This window comes from Rhinichthys klamathensis, unplaced genomic scaffold (genome assembly GCF_029890125.1).
Source record: "Rhinichthys klamathensis goyatoka isolate OS25496 unplaced genomic scaffold, OSU_Roscu_1.1 h1tg000185l_1, whole genome shotgun sequence".
NCBI classification, from domain to species: domain Eukaryota; kingdom Metazoa; phylum Chordata; class Actinopteri; order Cypriniformes; family Leuciscidae; genus Rhinichthys; species Rhinichthys klamathensis.
This window is the reverse complement of record NW_026606713.1, coordinates 1,103,701-1,122,497: the sequence shown is the minus strand read 5'-3', so window position 1 is coordinate 1,122,497 and position 18,797 is coordinate 1,103,701. Positions and strand designations below refer to the sequence as shown.

The following is an 18,797-nucleotide window of genomic DNA, read 5'->3' as shown; positions in this document are numbered from 1 at the left end:
TGCATCAAGCACATTAAGGTAAGCTCTGGGAGAAACACGGGGCCCTAAAGACTTGACAATATCAGTGGCAGGAGGTAAGAGACTCTCCATAATTCTCCTTACCCTTTGTAAGTCAGACACAGAAGGGTCATCAAAGAGTAATTCAACATTACAACGCCAAGTGTCGTAATCAGATTCATGATTGGGCTGGGGAATTCTCCCTGAAAAAGGACGGAGCCTAACTACAGCAGTGGATGGAATTGCTGCAGCGACTTCACTCTTTACTATATGCTCCACAATAACTTTCTGCACCTCGGCAGGATTGAGCTGAACGTGACTCATGGTGCCTGACAGCTGTTTTTCAGACCTTGGTAAGTCATCTTGATCAAATGTTGGCTCATTGTGAATGGAACAAGGACTCTGGACATTCCTCTTGGATGCATTCTGCTCTTTAATGGAATTGAGCTCATCAAGCGCAGGCTCATCTGCATCCACCTCATCTGGAATTAAGGAGCTTGAGATCTGCGAGAGTTCCTCTCGTAGCAAAGCATTGAAGGATTTTCCACTTTGCTTAGCAATGGTTTTCAGGGTGGATAAGTAAGAGGTTGTGGCACCAAAACTCTCCTCACAAGAGTAGACACTGCTCAGGGCTCTTATCTGGTAAGTTAAGCTTGGGTCGTCTTTATCTGTGTAGTTAAGAGGTAGCAAGTGACTTATTGATTCAATAGCTGATCCAAAGTTGTACTCTACAATGGTGTGGTCATGATACTTGGACTCAGGATCGTTAATGGGAAGGACTCTTGCGATGGTACCATGACGTTTTAGAAGATCAAGGACCTCTTCATCCTCAAGAGTGTTAATTGGCCCACTAACTAGAAGAGCATTTAAAATTTTGACACTTTCCTTCTGTACTATTTCCATGTTTTCAAAGTCAATTTACTTGCCACACTAATAAACTGATTTGAATGTCTCTTTTGTCGATTTTTCTTTTTGGATGTAAAGTATAAATAAAGCTATTAATTACACCTCCTGGCTGGCTCGCCACTTAGTATGTAGTACACGGGTCATATAATATTGCACTTGTTACTAGTATTAACCATAGGCCAGTAGGTTCGACTATGGAGGTGTAATAAAGACAAAACTGGTTAAATAATAAAGTAAATCTTTATATTTAAATGAATGACTGGAGTAATTGTTGATATTCAAAAGAAAGGAAAAACAAACAAAACAAATTGTCAGTTATTTTTGTTCAATGTAAAACCACAGTTATAGTGATTCACTTCAATTCACAATAAGTGAACAATTTCACTTGACTCTTTTGTTTGTTCAATCAGTTTGGGTTCACCCTCTAGGCTATACAGATTCCTAGAATACTACACTTTCAATATAAAATAGAACCCCATAAACATTGATAAATGTTCACAATTGAAAAGTTTGACCGTTCACTAAATCAAGTTCAAACATAAAATAAAATGTACAAAATGCAAAAACAACAGTTCAGAAGAAAACAATTCACATAGGTCAGTTCAAAAGACTCATTTGAACTGTTCAGTTCAAAAGGTTGAGTTGGAAAAGTTCACTTCAAATTCGTTAGAGGATCCGATTCAAAAGATCCGATTCAAAAGATCCGATTCAAAAGACTCAGTTCAGAAAATCCACAGTTCGTTAGAATCGCGGAAAAGTGATTCAACAGTTCCAGAGAAGATCTTTTTGCACAGAGAAACAAAATACTCTGAGCAGTCTTTCAAAAAATAAAACTCAGTCCCGTTTAGGAAAAAACTAGCAGGCAATCAGAACATTCCTACCCAATTCCACAGGTGTTGGATTAACTCAAATCTCGCATCAAGCATTAACGTTCATCTCGCTGGGAAGGCTCGCCATCTTAGGTCGTAATGCTGAAAAGAACGCAGTTCCAGCGTAGCACAAAAAACCTGACCTGCATGTGCAACAGGCAGCAATTAGTTCACAGCACATTAAATTCACAGCTTTTAGTTTAACAGCAGTAAATTAGATTAAATAGTAACACTTGTTATCCTGTTCAGCATATAACAGCTACATGTCCATCGAAATTCGACAGCTTAGATAACATTATGCAACTTAAACATCATAAAATCACTCGTTCAATAACGAACATGAACATCACAAACTCATATACACATATTTTAAACATTACATCACTTTTTGCTCGTTAAACATCAGATCTTATCAGCATTTCATACTGACGAAAAAAATACGTTTTCACTCTCTCTCTCAATTTAACACATCAATACACAATTAATCACATTTATGAAAGTTTACACATTTCAAAATGTGTACTCACCAAATCCAAAGAAAATAGATCATATAAATGTCTTCTATTCAGTCCTCTCTGACGATTTTAAATTGTACACAAAGTTATGCTGCTGCTCGTCTCACAGTCACGCAGAGAAAAGAAAATGGATTCGCCCATACAGCACTAACGTGGTGGGGCGGGACTTCAACATAAACCTCACGTAATTGGACAAATCAATAAAATGTCAATCATCACACTGACATGCATTTCTTTTTGATTTTATATTTTTTCTTACACTTTTTTACTAATTCTGATTAGTTTATTATTTTAACAATTCTCTAATTAATTCCTTTTTATAATTCATTAGCAAAATTATACAGGGTTACATAAATGTAAAGAGATAATGCTTAGCTTGACTAAGCATGAATCAATGTGTGTGATCTGAGGGTTTTATTTAGCTTTATATGTGGATGTAAAGACTTCTGTAAGTTGTTATGGATTAAGAAAAAATACAAAAAGATACACTTGCTTGTAGCCTATAAGAGTAACAAGAGTAGTTAAATTGTTAGGGTATCAATATATTTTTAAAAAGATAACTTATAATCAGATCATACAGTGTTGTGAAACAATTTTTTAGCTAGCTACAAGCTTCTCATACTTCCAAGGTAAATTAAAAGCTAGACTAACTTGTAGCTATGTAAGCTGCTAACAAAAATGAGCTAAACTGTGATATATTTAAAAAATGTATAATCAGTTTATATACAGTTGCAAAGCTAATCTAGCTAATCTAATCTAGAAGCTAAAGTAGTTAAACAGTCAAGCTACTGTTTTGAAAAAGTACTTAGTAGCTTGTAATGTATTATCATTATATGTATTATCATTATATGATTCAGTTAAAAAAAGAGCTGTTTTATCTGTACTAAGATTTACACTAAACACTATTAAACCTATAATACAACTCCTTAACTCAACTAAATCATAAAAATAATGCTAAATAGCATGTTTTAAGTAAACATTTATCCCACTACAAAACAGATTATGAACAATGTCTAGCAGGATGTTCACAGAACACAATATAGATATGATTCAAATGAATCATTTATTGAACCAGTTCATTCAAATTAACCATTCAAATGAACTGACTCACTAAAAAGAATCACATTTCCTAAAGCAATTTGAGAGGGACAGTCACATAACTTAAAAACGTAGCTAAAGTAAATGAAAACTAAATTCTCACCTGTCAGCATTGATAGTGTAGTTGTCTTGCCCGCTCCGTTGTGACCCAGCAGGACAGTGATCTGGCCTTCGAACATGTTGAGCGTTAAATCCCTCACCGCCTCCTTGGTCTTGTTGCCCACTTTGAAAACCTGCGACAGAATGATCCACATGTTTACCTTCTCCAACCGTTTCAGGAGGAAATCCATGTCTCTGTCACACTGACCTTGTGCACACACACACAGAGTCTGCCATCTGTCCCCTGTGAATCTAATAATATTAATGCAAACCACGGTGCATCCGATACCTTAGCCAAATGTTTGATCTTGACCCCCGAGACCAGTCCAGCTGGCTCCTCTTCGATAAATTCCCCCTTCGTCGCCTTCTCGGCTTCCTCGTCATCCTCCTTCTCCTTCAGAAAGGCCACACGAGGGCTGCTGCACCAGTACGAGGGCTGAGGGCAGATGAGGAGGTGAAATATTTGACAACCCTTTTTTTTAATACCTTAAATTTCATAAAATAGTTTTTTTTTCTTCTATTTAACACACATGCTCCTAAATACATTTTACAGTTCGCACACACCTAATGCGAGTAAAACGCTCAAACTGTTGAGCCCTGATGATGGCTACAAGTTTCTTCACATAATGTTTTCTCTCATTAACAAGAGGAAATGTTAAAATGATCATATGTCCAAAGGTGTGGTCATATTAGCAACATTTTGGCTAAACATGGCAAAAAAGGTCCATTATCTATCATCAATACTGTAGCGATGTATGAAGCACAGCTCACACAGAAGTCGCTTTTAAACATGAAGCTTTCTTTCAGACAATGTGGCAAATTCATGTGGCCTGTGAAATCTGCATGGGAAAATCTCTCAGACTCGTGTGAAATGCTAGGATTCCTACTGAAATTACTGGATTCTGTCCATAAAAATTCACTAAAATTTAGTCAATTTGAAAATAGATTGAAAATTGTAAATCTGCCCTGCTGCAAAACATGCTTAACTGGTCTTAATTGGTTTACGATGTTCTCCTAGCCTTTAAAGGTAGCCTTAAGCTGGTTGAAAAGTACCCAAAACTCCTCTAAACCAGTGGTTCTCAACCTTTTTAGACTACTAGGACCGCCATAAACAATATTTAAAACTTTTCCAGTTGTTCGTGATTTACTGGATAAGTTTTTTTTTTATATATATATATATATATTTTATTTTCTCACAAATTATACCTGATAAAATATACAAATGACATGACTAAAAATCATTCACTCATATATCAATGTCCTGGAAACCCCCAGTGGAAACCCAATTCTTTTCCTAGAAAGTGGAAAAACCCTGCTTAAACAAGAAATATCTTGCTTTTTAGTGGTTTTATCTTATGTTAATGCTTGTTTTGTCTTGTATCAAATCATTCGGAAGGCTTGATAACCACTGCTCTAAAACCAACCAACAGACCAGGTGGGAGACCAGCTAAGACCAGAAAAGACTGGTTTAAGATGTTTAAAAAATTCACATCTCTTCTACAAGGTACAAATTTGAGGAGACATTCGTCATGTCTGTAGAATGAACTGTGTGGGAGTTCAAAAGTGTCAAAGTTCAAATCCCTAGCATGAACAACAGTAATAGAGACCCACGAACTGCGTTACACGAAGTCATTTGTGTCTAAACGTGCTTGACATCCAGACACCACCGAGTCATAGGTGTGACCCAGGAGGCCATTGTTCCATATCACTTTCACTCCGGCTGGGTCTTTATTACCGGCCCGTTGATAAGCCAGTCTGCAAACACAAGCACTGATGCTGCGGTTGTCCTACATAAACAATCGCTCTGCGCAAAACTGAGTCGCTGCTCTTCGTACCCTCCCTCTTCACACCCTATAGTAAATCCTGTACGTCAGGAGAAATGGTTGTGCACGCACTTCCTAGCCGTCTTGATGACATAAGCAAGGTTTTCCTGCCTAGACCAAATGCTTCCTGTCTTTTAAGGGCCTCTGTTCAAGGCACTCCAGTTGAGCACATGCTGGTTCTTCTCACTCACTCAGACTTTAAAAACTTCCCATGGGTGCAGGCCAGGGGCGTAAATTTCATCTAAATGGGGGGGGGGGGGGGGGGGGGGGGGGGACAGTAAACATAACATTTCTCAAGAGCAATTTTTGAAGGGGACACCAATAATACAGGCAAAATTCTACTTTCTAAGCAAATGTGTACACATAGGAAAGCCTTACTACTATTATTAGTGTAGCATGGAGACCGTGCCATTATCCTTCTTGTCAAAGTTTCTCTCTGGTTCAATGAAAAAGCTGACTAAATTGACCAAAATATTCAAAATCACACTTGTTATCATGCTAATATCTGGAGGAAAAACTGCACTCTTCGTGTGATATATTATATTAAATGATATAAAATCACACAGTGAAAGCGTGGACAATCTAAATGCGCACCCTATCGTTAATCTACAAGTCTACATAACGTAGTCGTGTATGCTTACTCTTTGGGTGTGTGTGAGGGAACGGTTTTAAACAAGCTAGGTAAACGCATAGGCTGCATAAAACAAGGGTAAACGTTATAATCGCTAACATAGCGAGGCGGACTACATCGGTGACAAAACTACATTGGTTATCATAAAGACATTTTTTGTCATGATTTATTAATGACGCAGCATCATCTATATTAAAGAGAAAACAATCAGGTCATCTAATGTTTAAAGTGAATACATTTACTTACTAGAGTTCCACAACTACTGAAAAACTTTATTCTCTCCCACTGGACTTTGTGTGTAGGTGGTGGTGATGTAAAAGGGGAACAGGAAGTGGACCAAAGCACTGTGAGCCAAGGGAGGGGGGGGGGGGACCCAAAATGTTAAAAAGTTTGTTGTTTTTTTTGCCCCGTTTGCATTTGTATTGTTTTACTACTTACATAATTATTTTAAGTATATATCATTATATTATTTACAATACATATATTTTAATGATATTTTTGGGAGGGGACAATCCTCAGATACTGACCCCCCCCCGGGATTTCCGCCTATGCATGGGTGAACCGCTAACTACTGAGACAAGTTCACAAGGCCAAAGTAAGACTGTTTTGACCATAGTTTCGCAAGAACGCCTACTCATGTGATGAGCGCGAGGAAGTTTGAGGATTGAGGAAATAATCAATGCACTCCGAGCACTGAGAATAGCTAGACTTTTGACTACATTCTTAAAAATGGAAGTGCTTTATTGGCATCGATGGTTCCAGTGAAGAACCTTTAACATCCATTGAACCTTTCCATTCCACAAAATATTCTTTATAGAGATTTTTTTTTAAATGTTCTTCAGATCAATGGTGTTAGTTTTGTCCATTATAAAGCCTGATTTGTTCCCAGCTTTTGGGATGAAATTTATGTTCTCAATTATTTTTTTATGAACGATCAGATTTGATCCGAAATTCCTTCTTAAAGGGATAGTTTGCCCAAAAATGAAACTTACAAGGACTTTCAATGAAGAGAGAGAAACCTCTTTTATTAAACATCTTAATTTGTGTTTTTAAAATGAACCAAAGTCTTATGGGTTTGGAATGACATGAAGGTGAGTAAATGATGACTGAATGTTCCTTTTTTGGGTGAACTGTCCCTGAAAAATTCTTTTAGAAGAAGATTTTTGTGAATCCAGCCCAAGGTCTTCAATGCAGCTTATAGTGACCAACAATATGGCTACAGACAATCTGCGTATATGAAATACGTACCAGTATGAAGAAGTACCATGGAAGAGGGACTCCATACTCTCCCGGAAACACCGCTTCCACGTACCAGGTGACCAGACCGTACAGCACAGCGTCCAGCAGCAGCAGTCCGATCACCTGGGCCATGGAGAAGTCATCGTCCACCGTTACTGGATCAAACAGGTTATGCCACTGGATGCCCGTCCCTGAGGACAACATAAGACATGAGCATCAGCTTTAAGTGCACGGCAGCATTATTAGAGCAACTATAGTGTCAGTTTTAGCTCGACCCCCTGACCTTTGCCCTCAAACATGCCGATCAGCTGGGCTCCCATGGCCATGGCCACATTGGAGATGAGGCAGGCGGAGACTTTCTGGGCGTGCGACAGCAGGTCGTAGTGAGGCCACAGGAAGACGTACGGCAGGTAGCTCAGGAAGTAGAGGAAGCCTCCTGCGGCTGCCGCCACATTCGCTATGGGAGAGAATAACACCGAAATGAGGTTTTGCTTAGAATTATATGAAAACATCACAAGAACATGTTCAAGTCACATGCACTGAAAAATAAATATATAAGAAATTATATTTTACTTTAAGATGGCTTTTTTAAGATCTTTAAAATGTACATTTAATACATTTTAAAGCACATTTCCCACCATAAAAATTCTCGTACCGTAAAGCATTTAACTTCTTTCAGTTATTCACAATTTTGATTATCTAAATAAAATTACTGTAATATAATAATTGATGGTCATTTAAAATAAAGGCAACAAAAAAATACTACTATTATTTATAAATACTTTAATATTTAGATAGTACTTATTTTATGGTTTGATCTATTTTCAAAACAAATGAAATAGCATTTCATTCTTTTTTCACATTATATGAATGTAAGTTCAGAGAGAAATGTATGGAAGCCTGTAAAAATCTTTTTCTAGAAATCACTCAAATATGCTGATTTGATGCTCAAGAAACATTTCTTATTTTCATACATATGCTTTGTGGAAACCATGATGCATTTTTTTCAGGATTTTTTGATGAAGGGAAAGTTCAAAAGAACAGATTTTATTTGAAATAGAAATCTTTTGTAACATTATAAATGTCTTTTATGATAATATTTTTTGGGTGAATGTGACCTGGACATTCTCCCTCACATACGTGAGTTTCAGTGAAGGATGGACATGTGATGTGAATGAGTTCAAACCCCGGCCTTGAACATCCTTTCCTCCGACCCTCAACCAGCCACAAAAAAGAGTGAAAGAGAGAGAGAGAGAGAGAGGGGTGATGGGAGAAAAGAGTGGCACTGCTGTTCAACAAATGGAAGAAAATGACACACCGGGCTATTTTTACATTCACATCTCAAAGGGACGCATAGAGCCTCTTCAGACTCAACATTATGTCATTTGGGGTTTGAATGGGACGGACAGGGAGAGCAGGACGTGTTGATTAAGGTCCATTTTCAGCCTCTCTAAACCCAAAAGAAGACAAGTCTTTATATGCTTTTGAATGAAGGAGGTCGTTGAACCGCATGGATTCGATTTCAAAAGAAAAAAACAGCCAACCTGGTTCTACATCACATATATCAGCTGTAGAAAAGCTCAACAATAAAACCTTTTCAGATCGTGACTGCATGATAAAGAGTGTTATAATGAAACAACAAAATGCTCACATTTAATTAACCTTTAAAATAAAACAAGACATTGTATACGGATTATTGGGAGTTTTTGCATTATTTTGATATTATTTTCATGACAATTATAAATTTCATGATAACATTTGAAATTTGCAACAAAAACAAAACAAAACAAAAAAAAGAGTGAGATTAAAGGGGTCATATGATGCCATTTTAAAAGTTCATTATTTTGATTATTGGGTGTACTAGGTTAACATGCTTTAATGTGCAAAAAACATAACTTTTCGCATACTGTACCCAAACCCCCTTCTTTTTGAAAAGCTCAGAGTGCTCTGATTGGCCAGCTGACCCAGTGCATTGTGATTGGTCCACCTCAAGCGTGTGTTGGAAATGTAACACCCATATCATAATCGCGAGCTTCAGCTTCCAAGGCTTTGAGCAATAGTAAACACACAGTTAATAATTTGGTCGGTTTCACTTCGAGCGTCGATCGATCGGAAGCAACTTTGCAAGCAGGACTTGAGCAGACCGAAATTAGTTTTCCATTTTCATTCTGTGGTGAAATTAATAAAGTATGAATGATATCTTACATTCAATTTATTTCAGAAATGGTTGGACTGAATTTTGAACATGACAAGCTACTTAAAGATCCATTAGGCACATTTACATTTATGCATCTGGCAGACACTTGCTTTCCCTGGGAATCGAACCCAGGACCTTGACGTTGCAAGCGCCAATGCTCTACCGCTTGAGCTACAGGAAAGCAGAACCATGAAACATGAACGTTATGAATAGGTAAATCTACTACGAACATCTAAAATGCTACTGTCAACAAAAGCATTTGCCTCGAGTCAATGCGAGTCTAAACAAGAAACTCTTTCTCTTAAAAGCACTGAGTGTGCAGCAGATTAATGAACACATAACTCTGCTGATGAACAAACACGTCACAATATTCCTCATTTAAATAATTCCCGCCCAAGGCATAAGGGGGCGAGACCTGGTTGAGTTAGTTAGTAGTGTGTTGAAACTCACTATTATGGTAAGGGGCGTGACATTTACGAAACACGCTTGAACCAATCACAACACACTGATCCAGCCGACCAATCAGAGCACACCAAACTATTCAGAAGGAGGGGCTTTATAGAGACAGAAACTAAACAGAGCGTTACTGACAGACTGAGAAGAGAGGTGCTGCAACAATGTTAAATGCATGAAAAAACATGTGTTTTTTAAACATTCAAGCATGAAAACCTATTCTAGAAGATCCCAACGCACCTATTCTAGTGCAAAACAGATCCACTTTAATGCAAAAACTCTCCATTAAGCTACACATAACGGCCTTTGCAAGTAAAGACCTATTCTCAAATCAGTGTGGTTTCCATAATGAGTAAGTTGTGAACAAAATACCACCTTAAAACTGATTAAAGCGGCAGGTCTACTCTGTACACCAACAGCAATTTGATTTTAAATTCTTTCTTCTCATCGGGATGAAAGGTTGAAGCTTGATGAATCTATATGGATCTCCTCTTAAAGCAGGTATACATATCTTATTATTATTAGCTCAACTGAGAGCCGCCGTGCACACAAGCACCAATCGAATGCGATGAAGTCCAGCCTTTACTCACTAAAAGCATTTCAAGCATCAAAAAGGGTCAATAACTGCACCCTGAACATTTTCCACCTGCTTTTACACTGCTTGCGGTGTCGTTTTGCAGAGAAAAGAAAGAAGTAAAGTAGTTTACGGACAATGGAGAGCTGATTTTCAAAAGCTTTATTCACGCGAAGTGTAAATGTAACAATGAGTAACTTTGATTATGTTTGTGCACGTATTTAGACAAAGATATACCGAACAAGTCCCAAGTGCCTTTATTCCTTTGGCCACCTTTTCTTGCTCTTCGTTCACGTTCTACTATCTCTTTCCTTTGATTATGAGGCTTTGTCTATTACACTGCTCGATTTAAAAACCTCTGTGTGTGTGTGTGTGTGTGTGCAGATGAGCACTATAAATGTACACTATCATTGTCCTACAGAGAATACAGCATAATGACTACTACGTTCTGCGATAATAAGAGTAGATGGAGAACTCACCCCTGGAGAAGAACACACTGATCATGAAGCTGAAGTTAATGGTAGATACGGCAAAAACCAGCAGGAAGAAAAACACCAGCGTGGGGTCACTGTAGGTCAGCACTGATCCGTTAGGACTCGCCTGATAGAAAACAAGACGTACACGTTACCTACATACGATTGATCGGCAAAACTAGCAAATAGAAAGGAACACTAAAGATGGGAATCAATTCTGATTCTGATGCCCGCTTTTCTTGATTTAGTGAATCTATTAGCAGTGCAGTGCACTCCTTCAGTAACAATGAGGTGTACAGAAACATGTCAATGAAAATATTCAAGATCTTTCTGCTGCGAAGTTTTTATTTATTTTTTGCTTCAGAGAATTGTATTATGATTATTATTATGGCCAAATTTGATATAATACATGCAAATTACTAATTAAAGAAAACAACTTTATTGTCTAACATTATATTTTTGAGTTTTATACAAGCATTTATTTGAATTATAAATGTACATAATTAGCTTTGTATTAAGCGTTGTGTTAGTGTTAAATCTTGTATTAATTATTCCCATTTCTTATCTGTTAATTTAACAGATTTTTAATTTTCCTTTTCTGTAAATTTAGTTAACAACGTTAGTTAACATGAACTAACAATGAAATATAATTCTAAAGCATTAATTAATCTTAGTTCATGTTTAATCTCAATATTTACTAAAACATTATTAAAATCAAAAGTTGTATCTGCTAATATTATTTAATGGACCTCTGTTGACATGATCTTACGACAGACAGTTTTTATTAGCTTATGTTCACAAAGATTAATAAATATTGTAACAAATGTTTTGCTCATTGTTAGTTAATGCAATGTTAACTAATAGGACCTTATTGTAAACGATTTCATTAGCGATTCTTGTATTTTTGAGGAGACAATTAACTTGTCTTAGCTTTATACCACAATAATACCTTAAGAAAGGTATATATGTATATACACTCACCTAAAGGATTATTAGGAACACCATACTAATACTGTGTTTGACCCCCTTTCGCCTTCAGAACTGCCTTAATTCTATGTGGCATTGATTCAACAAGGTGCTGAAAGCATTCTTTAGAAATGTTGGCCCATATTGATAGGATAGCATCTTGCAGTTGATGGAGATTTGTGGGATGCACATCCAGGGCACGAAGCTCCCGTTCCACCACATCCCAAAGATGGCGTGGTTGTTGGTGCCAGACGGGCCGGTCTGAGTATTTCACAATCTGCTCAGTTACTGGGATTTTTTTACGCACAACCATTTCTAGGGTTTACAAAGAATGGTGTGAAAAGGGAAAAACATCCAGTATGCGGCAGTCCTGTGGGCGAAAATGCCTTGTTGATGCTAGAGGTCAGAGGAGAATGGGCCGACTGATTCAAGCTGATAGAAGAGCAACTTTGACTGAAATAACCACTCGTTACAACCGAGGTATGCAGCAAAGCATTTGTGAAGCCACAACACGCACAACCAGCAGAAGACCCCACCGGGTCCCACTCATCTCCACTACAAATAGGAAAAAGAGGCAACAATTTGCAAAAGCTCACCAAAATTGGACAGTTGAAGACTGGAAAAATGTTGCCTGGTCTGATGAGTCTCGATTTCTGTTGAGACATTCAGATGGTCGAGTCAGAATTTGGCGTAAACAGACTGAGAACATGGATCCATCATGCCTTGTTACCACTGTGCAGGCTGGTGGTGGTGGTGTAATGGTGTGGGGGATGTTTTCTTGGCACACTTTAGGCCCCTTAGTGCCAATTGGGCATCGTTTAAATGCCACGGCCTACCTGAGCATTGTTTCTGACCATGTCCATCCCTTTATGGCCACCATGTACCCATCCTCTGATGGCTACTTCCAGCAGGATAATGCACCCTGTCACAAAGCTCGAATCATTTCAAATTGGTTTCTTGAACATGACAATGAGTTCACTGTACTAAAATGGCCCCCACAGTCACCAGATCTCAACCCAATAGAGCATCTTTGGGATGTGGTGGAACGGGAGCTTCGTGCCCTGGATGTGCATCCCACAAATCTCCATCAACTGCAAGATGCTATCCTATCAATATGGGCCAACATTTCTAAAGAATGCTTTCAGCACCTTGTTGAATCAATGCCACATATAATTAAGGCAGTTCTGAAGGTGAAAGGGGGTCAAACACAGTATTAGTATGGTGTTCCTAATAATCCTTTAGGTGAGTGTATATGTATATATATATACACTCACCGGCCACTTTATTAGGTACCCCATGCTAGTAACGGGTTGGACCCCCTTTTGCCTTCAGAACTGCCTCAATTCTTCGTGGCATAGATTCAACAAGGTGCTGGAAGCATTCCTCAGGGAGTTTGGTCCATATTGACATGATGGCATCACACAGTTGCCGCAGATTTGTCGGCTGCACATCCATGATGCGAATCTCCCGTTCCACCACATCCCAAAGATGCTCTATTGGGTTGAGATCTGGTGACTGTGGAGGCCATTTTAGTACAGTGAACTCATTGTCATGTTCAAGAAACCAATTTGAAATGATTAGAGCTTTGTGACATGGTGGAAGTAGCCATCAGAGGATGGGTACATGGTGGCCATAAAGGGATGGACATGGTCAGAAACAATGCTCAGGTAGGCCGTGGCATTTAAACGATGCCCAATTGGCACTAAGGGGCCTAAAGTGTGCCAGGAAAACATCCCCCACACCATTACACCACCACCACCAGCCTGCACAGTGGTAACAAGGCATGATGGTTCCATGTTCTCATTCTGTTTACGCCAAATTCTGACTCTAACATCTGAATGTCTCAACAGAAATCGAGACTCATCAGACCAGGCAACATTTTTCCAGTCTTCAACTGTTCAATTTTGGTGAGCTCTTGCAAATTGTAGCCTCTTTTTCCTATTTGTAGTGGAGATGAGTGGTACCCGGTGGAGTCTTCTGCTGTTGTAGCCCATCCGCCTCAAGGTTGTGCGTGTTGTGGCTTCACAAATGCTTTGCTGCATACCTCGGTTGTAACGAGTGGTTATTTCAGTCACTGTTGCCCTTCTATCAGCTCGAACCAGTCTGGCCATTCTCCTCTGACCTCTGGCATCAACAAGGCATTTCCGCCCACAGAACTGCCGCTCACTGGATGTTTTTTCTTTTTCGGACCATTCTCTGTAAACCCTAGAGATGGTTGTGCGTGAAAATCCCAGTAGATTAGCAGTTTCTGAAATACTCAGACCAGCCCTTCTGGCACCAACAATCATGCCACGTTCAAAGTCACTCAAATCAACTTTCTTCCCCATACTGATGCTCGGTTTGAACTGCAGGAGATTGTCTTGACCATGTCTACATGCCTAAATGCACTGAGTTGCCGCCATGTGATTGGCTGCTTAGAAATTAAGTGTTAACGAGCAGTTGGACAGGTGTACACGGATAGTGTATATATATATATATATATACATATATATATATATATATATATATATGTGTGTTTAAATAAATAAAATACAATTCTGGGGGCAAAACTGAATGCGTACTGTATCTTCTTTAAGTAGAGGGAATGTGGTTCCAGTGTTTTTGTGGAACAAGTAGAACTTGTTCTGAATATAAACTGGTTCTCAATTCTCAACCCTAAAGTTTACTTGTCAAGGAGTTAAAAAACAAACAAAGAAATGCAAACATTATATTTCTAGAAGCAAGAGGTACTTTTCAAAGAACAGGTTGTATCACCAATGTGCCTCTGTTTACCTTGACACAGATGAGCACAGTGACAAAGAAGACGGAGATGGAAAGGAAGAGGAAAAACATGAGGAACCAGGCGCCCCAGTGCAACCAGTTACTGAGACCCATCATGCGCATGTACTCCTGCAATAAACACAAGACGATTATAGTGTTAGTTCTCTTGCATCAAAAACAACACGATATAGTTTCTTTCAACACAACAAGTTCCTCACCTTTAGTTTCCTCTCCTTCTCCTGGACCACCGCGCGGACGATATTCAGAGACGTGTAAGTGAAGCTGAGCACCAGCAGCAGGGGCAGCTGGTTCTGGATGGCCAGGATGAAGACGTCGTAGATGAACGCTGGGTAAGGGAAACGGGAAAGCAGCACTTGCGTTTGCTTGAAGAGGGCCGCCGCAGTCGTGCTGTTGTAGGCCTTCATGATGGCTCGGTCCACCGCGTGCTGCACCTGCAGGAAACCCTCGCGGAAATAACCTGTCAAGAGGCGTCGAAGAGAAAGATACGGTACTTAGAAGGGTCCAGGATTGAATCAAATGAATGGAGGAGATTTCTTTTTAACGGGATATTCTGAGCTCTGTTAAAGTTAAGCTCAATTGACAGCATTTGTTGATAGCATAATGTTGATTACCACATTTTATTTTATTTTTTATGTTTTAATTAATCTGAAGGGTATGAAACTTGGTGACTTTTGTCACACTTGCTATGTGAACACACACAAATTGGATTTGATTTAAAGATATTTTGGTACAATCTACCAACAAACAAAAGCCAAAATTTGGTTTACAGTGAGACACTTACAATGTGGCCAATCTGTAAACATTAACCTATCCGGTAACACTTTATTATAACTACACACTAATAATCATTAGTTAAGCATGAGTAAACAGTTAATTCATCATTCATAAAGCATTGATAGACATTAATAAGCAGTTTATAAATACAGCTATAAATGCTTTCTTCTTGATTTACAAGCATATCTACAATTTATTTAATAATTGTATTTTTATCCTTTATCAATGATCAATTTATTATTTCTAAATGAATAATTGCATTTTTTATAAACCAGTTATTTAAGAGTTTTCAGTGGTTCATAAGATTACTTAGAACGTGTAAGTAAATGATTAATAAACTATTTAAATGTACATTCATACATCTTATTATTCAGACATATAGTGATGGTTACTTAGTGTGTTAATAAATGCTTTATCAACATGTATTTATGCTGTAATTCAGGGTTAATTCGGGTAGTTATAAAGCATTTAGTAGTGGTCAGTTAACTATGTTTGTGAGCTCATCTAAAGTGAGGACTATTCATGCCTTGTAAAGCATTTATAAAGGAGATTTAAAGGCTGTTAAATATTTCTATGTTCTGTATCACTGTGTTGTGTTTGTTACATTTTACTGTTTAGAAGATTGATGCGCCTTTAAATCTCCTTTATAAATGCTTTACAAGGCATGAATAGTCCTCACTTTAGATTAGCTCACAAAATAGTTAACTGACCACTACTAAATGCTTTATAACTACCAGCATTTACTACATTTACTTACACTTTCTAAGTGCTCTTATGAATGACTGACAACTCTTAAATAACTGGTTTATAAATAATGCTATACTTCATTTAGAAATTATTAATTGATCATTAACAAAGTATGAAAATACAATTATTAAACGCATTATAGATATGCTTATAAATCAAGAAAAAAGCATTTATAGCTGTATTTATAAACTGCTTATTAATGTCTATTAATGCTTTAGAAATGATGAATTAACTGTTTACTCATGCTTAACAAATGATTAATAGCATGCAGTTATTATAAAGTGTTACCAAATATCCACTGTTTCTATTGCAAAGTCATACGACGTAAACAATATGCATGTTAAAACTATTTCAGAGTGAAACAAATGTACTCTCACTAACCTTCTTTTTTGTACAAATTTGATCCAATTTTACAGAACACAACACCACAAACAATAACTCAAAAATGGCTGTAAACATGATGATTTAAACAGCTTTCAGCTTGAAAAATAGAGAAGTTTTAACAGAACGATTAATGTAAATGCTATATATTAGGGGTGTAACGGTGCACAGAAGTCACAGTTTGGTACGTACCTCCGTTTTGGTTTTCACGGTTCGATACGAGTTTGGTACATTTTTAGCCTACATGTCCGGCCCCGACAGATTCCTGATTGATTAAAATAAAAAAATAAAGGAATTGTTGATTTGTTCCTCTAATCGATAGATTGACCAATGCTGCACGGTAAAATTCAACGGCTGTTTTCAAACTTATTGGTTTGATTTACGTGTTGCGCTAAGCTGTCATTTTCTTTGCGGGTGAGAGTTCATTAACATGCGGTGACAATGGCGGATACACAAAGATCAATGCAAAAAGTGCCATCTACACTTCACCTTTCCACAAAGTGACGGCGAGTGAAGCGGCACCTGAGTCACATTTCCTAGACACGTATATTTCATCCCTGGACTTCCACGACACAAATCGGCACAATGTCTAAAGCTTTCGTCTCATTATAACAGCAGAAACAACCTTAAATACTTCGTCATTTATGGTCATATAGATAGATAAGCATCATTCGAAACGCACAATAAAAACAAAACATTGTGCTTTTGTAAAATAAAGAAAACAAACAGGATGCCGCTTTCTGCCATCCCGGTTTTCTTTCCATGAAGTTTGTGGAGCGCGTCACAAAAATGAATTGAAACTCAGCGTATAAGCCACTAGCAAGCTCTTGCGTGCCATCTGAACTATTGTTTTGGGTTGGTGCGTGGATCGTCTCTTCTTCAACCGTGAAGGTTCGGGATGAATACATGTACCGTTACACCCCTACTACTACTTCACAACTTTGTGACTTTTATCACACTAGCTATGCAAACACACACACACACACAAAGACACGATTCAAAAATGCTAAATGCTCTTAAAAGAAATAGCCACTCTTGTGTTCTTATCGGTCAAAAAGGACCAGCAATAGGAAATGAATGGGAAATATAAAAGACACACCTATTTTTTTGGGGTACAATCTACAAATCAGCCACACAGCCAAAAAAAAACATAGCAATGAAGGCATTCAACTTATAAAAAACACCTATAATATTTATTTTGAGCTTCATATAGTCCCTATTTCTCAAAGCTTTAGACATTCATTCAAAAGTCCTCGCTGCTCCTAATGGCTTTCCAAGCCATACTTGAAGATCAAAACACCAGCTCTGAGGTCTTTTGCACTTCCAGTATAAAGCAACTCAACGCAATTAAATGCAGATGAAAGGACGACGTTGAAGCGTGAAGAGATCAAGCTGTAATTTGGAGGCACTGTACCAAAAAGAGAGGTTGACAGTCATCAAAGATCAGACAGGACGCTAACGCAGCGCTCATGATTAATAACAGACACGCTGCTGGCGTTTTGAAGCTGTCGGCAACACCGTAGGCCGTCAGGCAAAGGGAATGCTAACCAACCAAATCACTTCCTAATCAATAGCTAGCGCCATCACGGGAAGCCTCGGATACAGGAAGAGATCGTTAAAGAAGCAGAGAAGAGAGAACAGGCCGCTTTATCTCATCTGTTAACGGTAACTGACAGTAAAGATGGTATCAAGTCTGTTCAAGGAAGAATTCAATCACACATTAAGAAGTTTCCGGGTCTAATTAACGTGCAAGTTGATGGGCGATTCTTGATTACAGAGCTTTTTAATGTAGTTTTAATGTAATGTAGTTGTGTGGCTGTTAGCTTTGAAACATATTTTAATGCATAAAAAAATAAACATTTAGCAGAAGTGCACATACATTTACAGATTTACCCTTGCAGGAAAAGGCATGTATTGACTCATTTTGCATGCAATTTTTAGTTTAACATGAAATCGATGACCTGTAAGTTGCTTATCCACAGAAACGGCGAAAAATTCTGTATTATTAAGGCCAGACAAGTAATTTGGCGATGTCCCTTTGTGAAGAAAGGCTACGCTCCTGCTCACATATATATTCAAACGTGCTTACCTGTAGACTGAACACGTAATATGCATGTGCACGCCGTCAGCGTTTTCCCAGATTCACGGTTTTGAAGTTTACACGGAGATGATAACGTTTTACAAAATGTTTCAAAACTTTCACCCATTTCAAAGTTTGTGTTCTCGAGCCGTCAAACACCATTGTCGTGCAAATGAACGGCCAGAACGCATTAC

General features: G+C 38.1%; 1 protein-coding gene across 1 annotated transcript in view; it reads right to left on the bottom strand.

Moving 5' to 3' along the window:
- abca3b (ATP-binding cassette, sub-family A (ABC1), member 3b) overlaps nt 1-18,797 on the bottom strand; it is a 58,897-nt gene that overhangs the window by 25,922 nt on the left and 14,178 nt on the right. The window contains exons 6-12 of the mRNA XM_056261750.1: nt 14,819-15,078; nt 14,613-14,729; nt 10,881-11,001; nt 7,461-7,634; nt 7,187-7,368; nt 3,774-3,920; nt 3,489-3,618 (exon numbers count right to left, since the gene is read on the bottom strand). Of these exons, the coding sequence (XP_056117725.1) occupies nt 3,489-3,618; nt 3,774-3,920; nt 7,187-7,368; nt 7,461-7,634; nt 10,881-11,001; nt 14,613-14,729; nt 14,819-15,078 (1,131 nt within the window). The remainder of the gene's footprint in view (nt 1-3,488; nt 3,619-3,773; nt 3,921-7,186; nt 7,369-7,460; nt 7,635-10,880; nt 11,002-14,612; nt 14,730-14,818; nt 15,079-18,797) is intronic.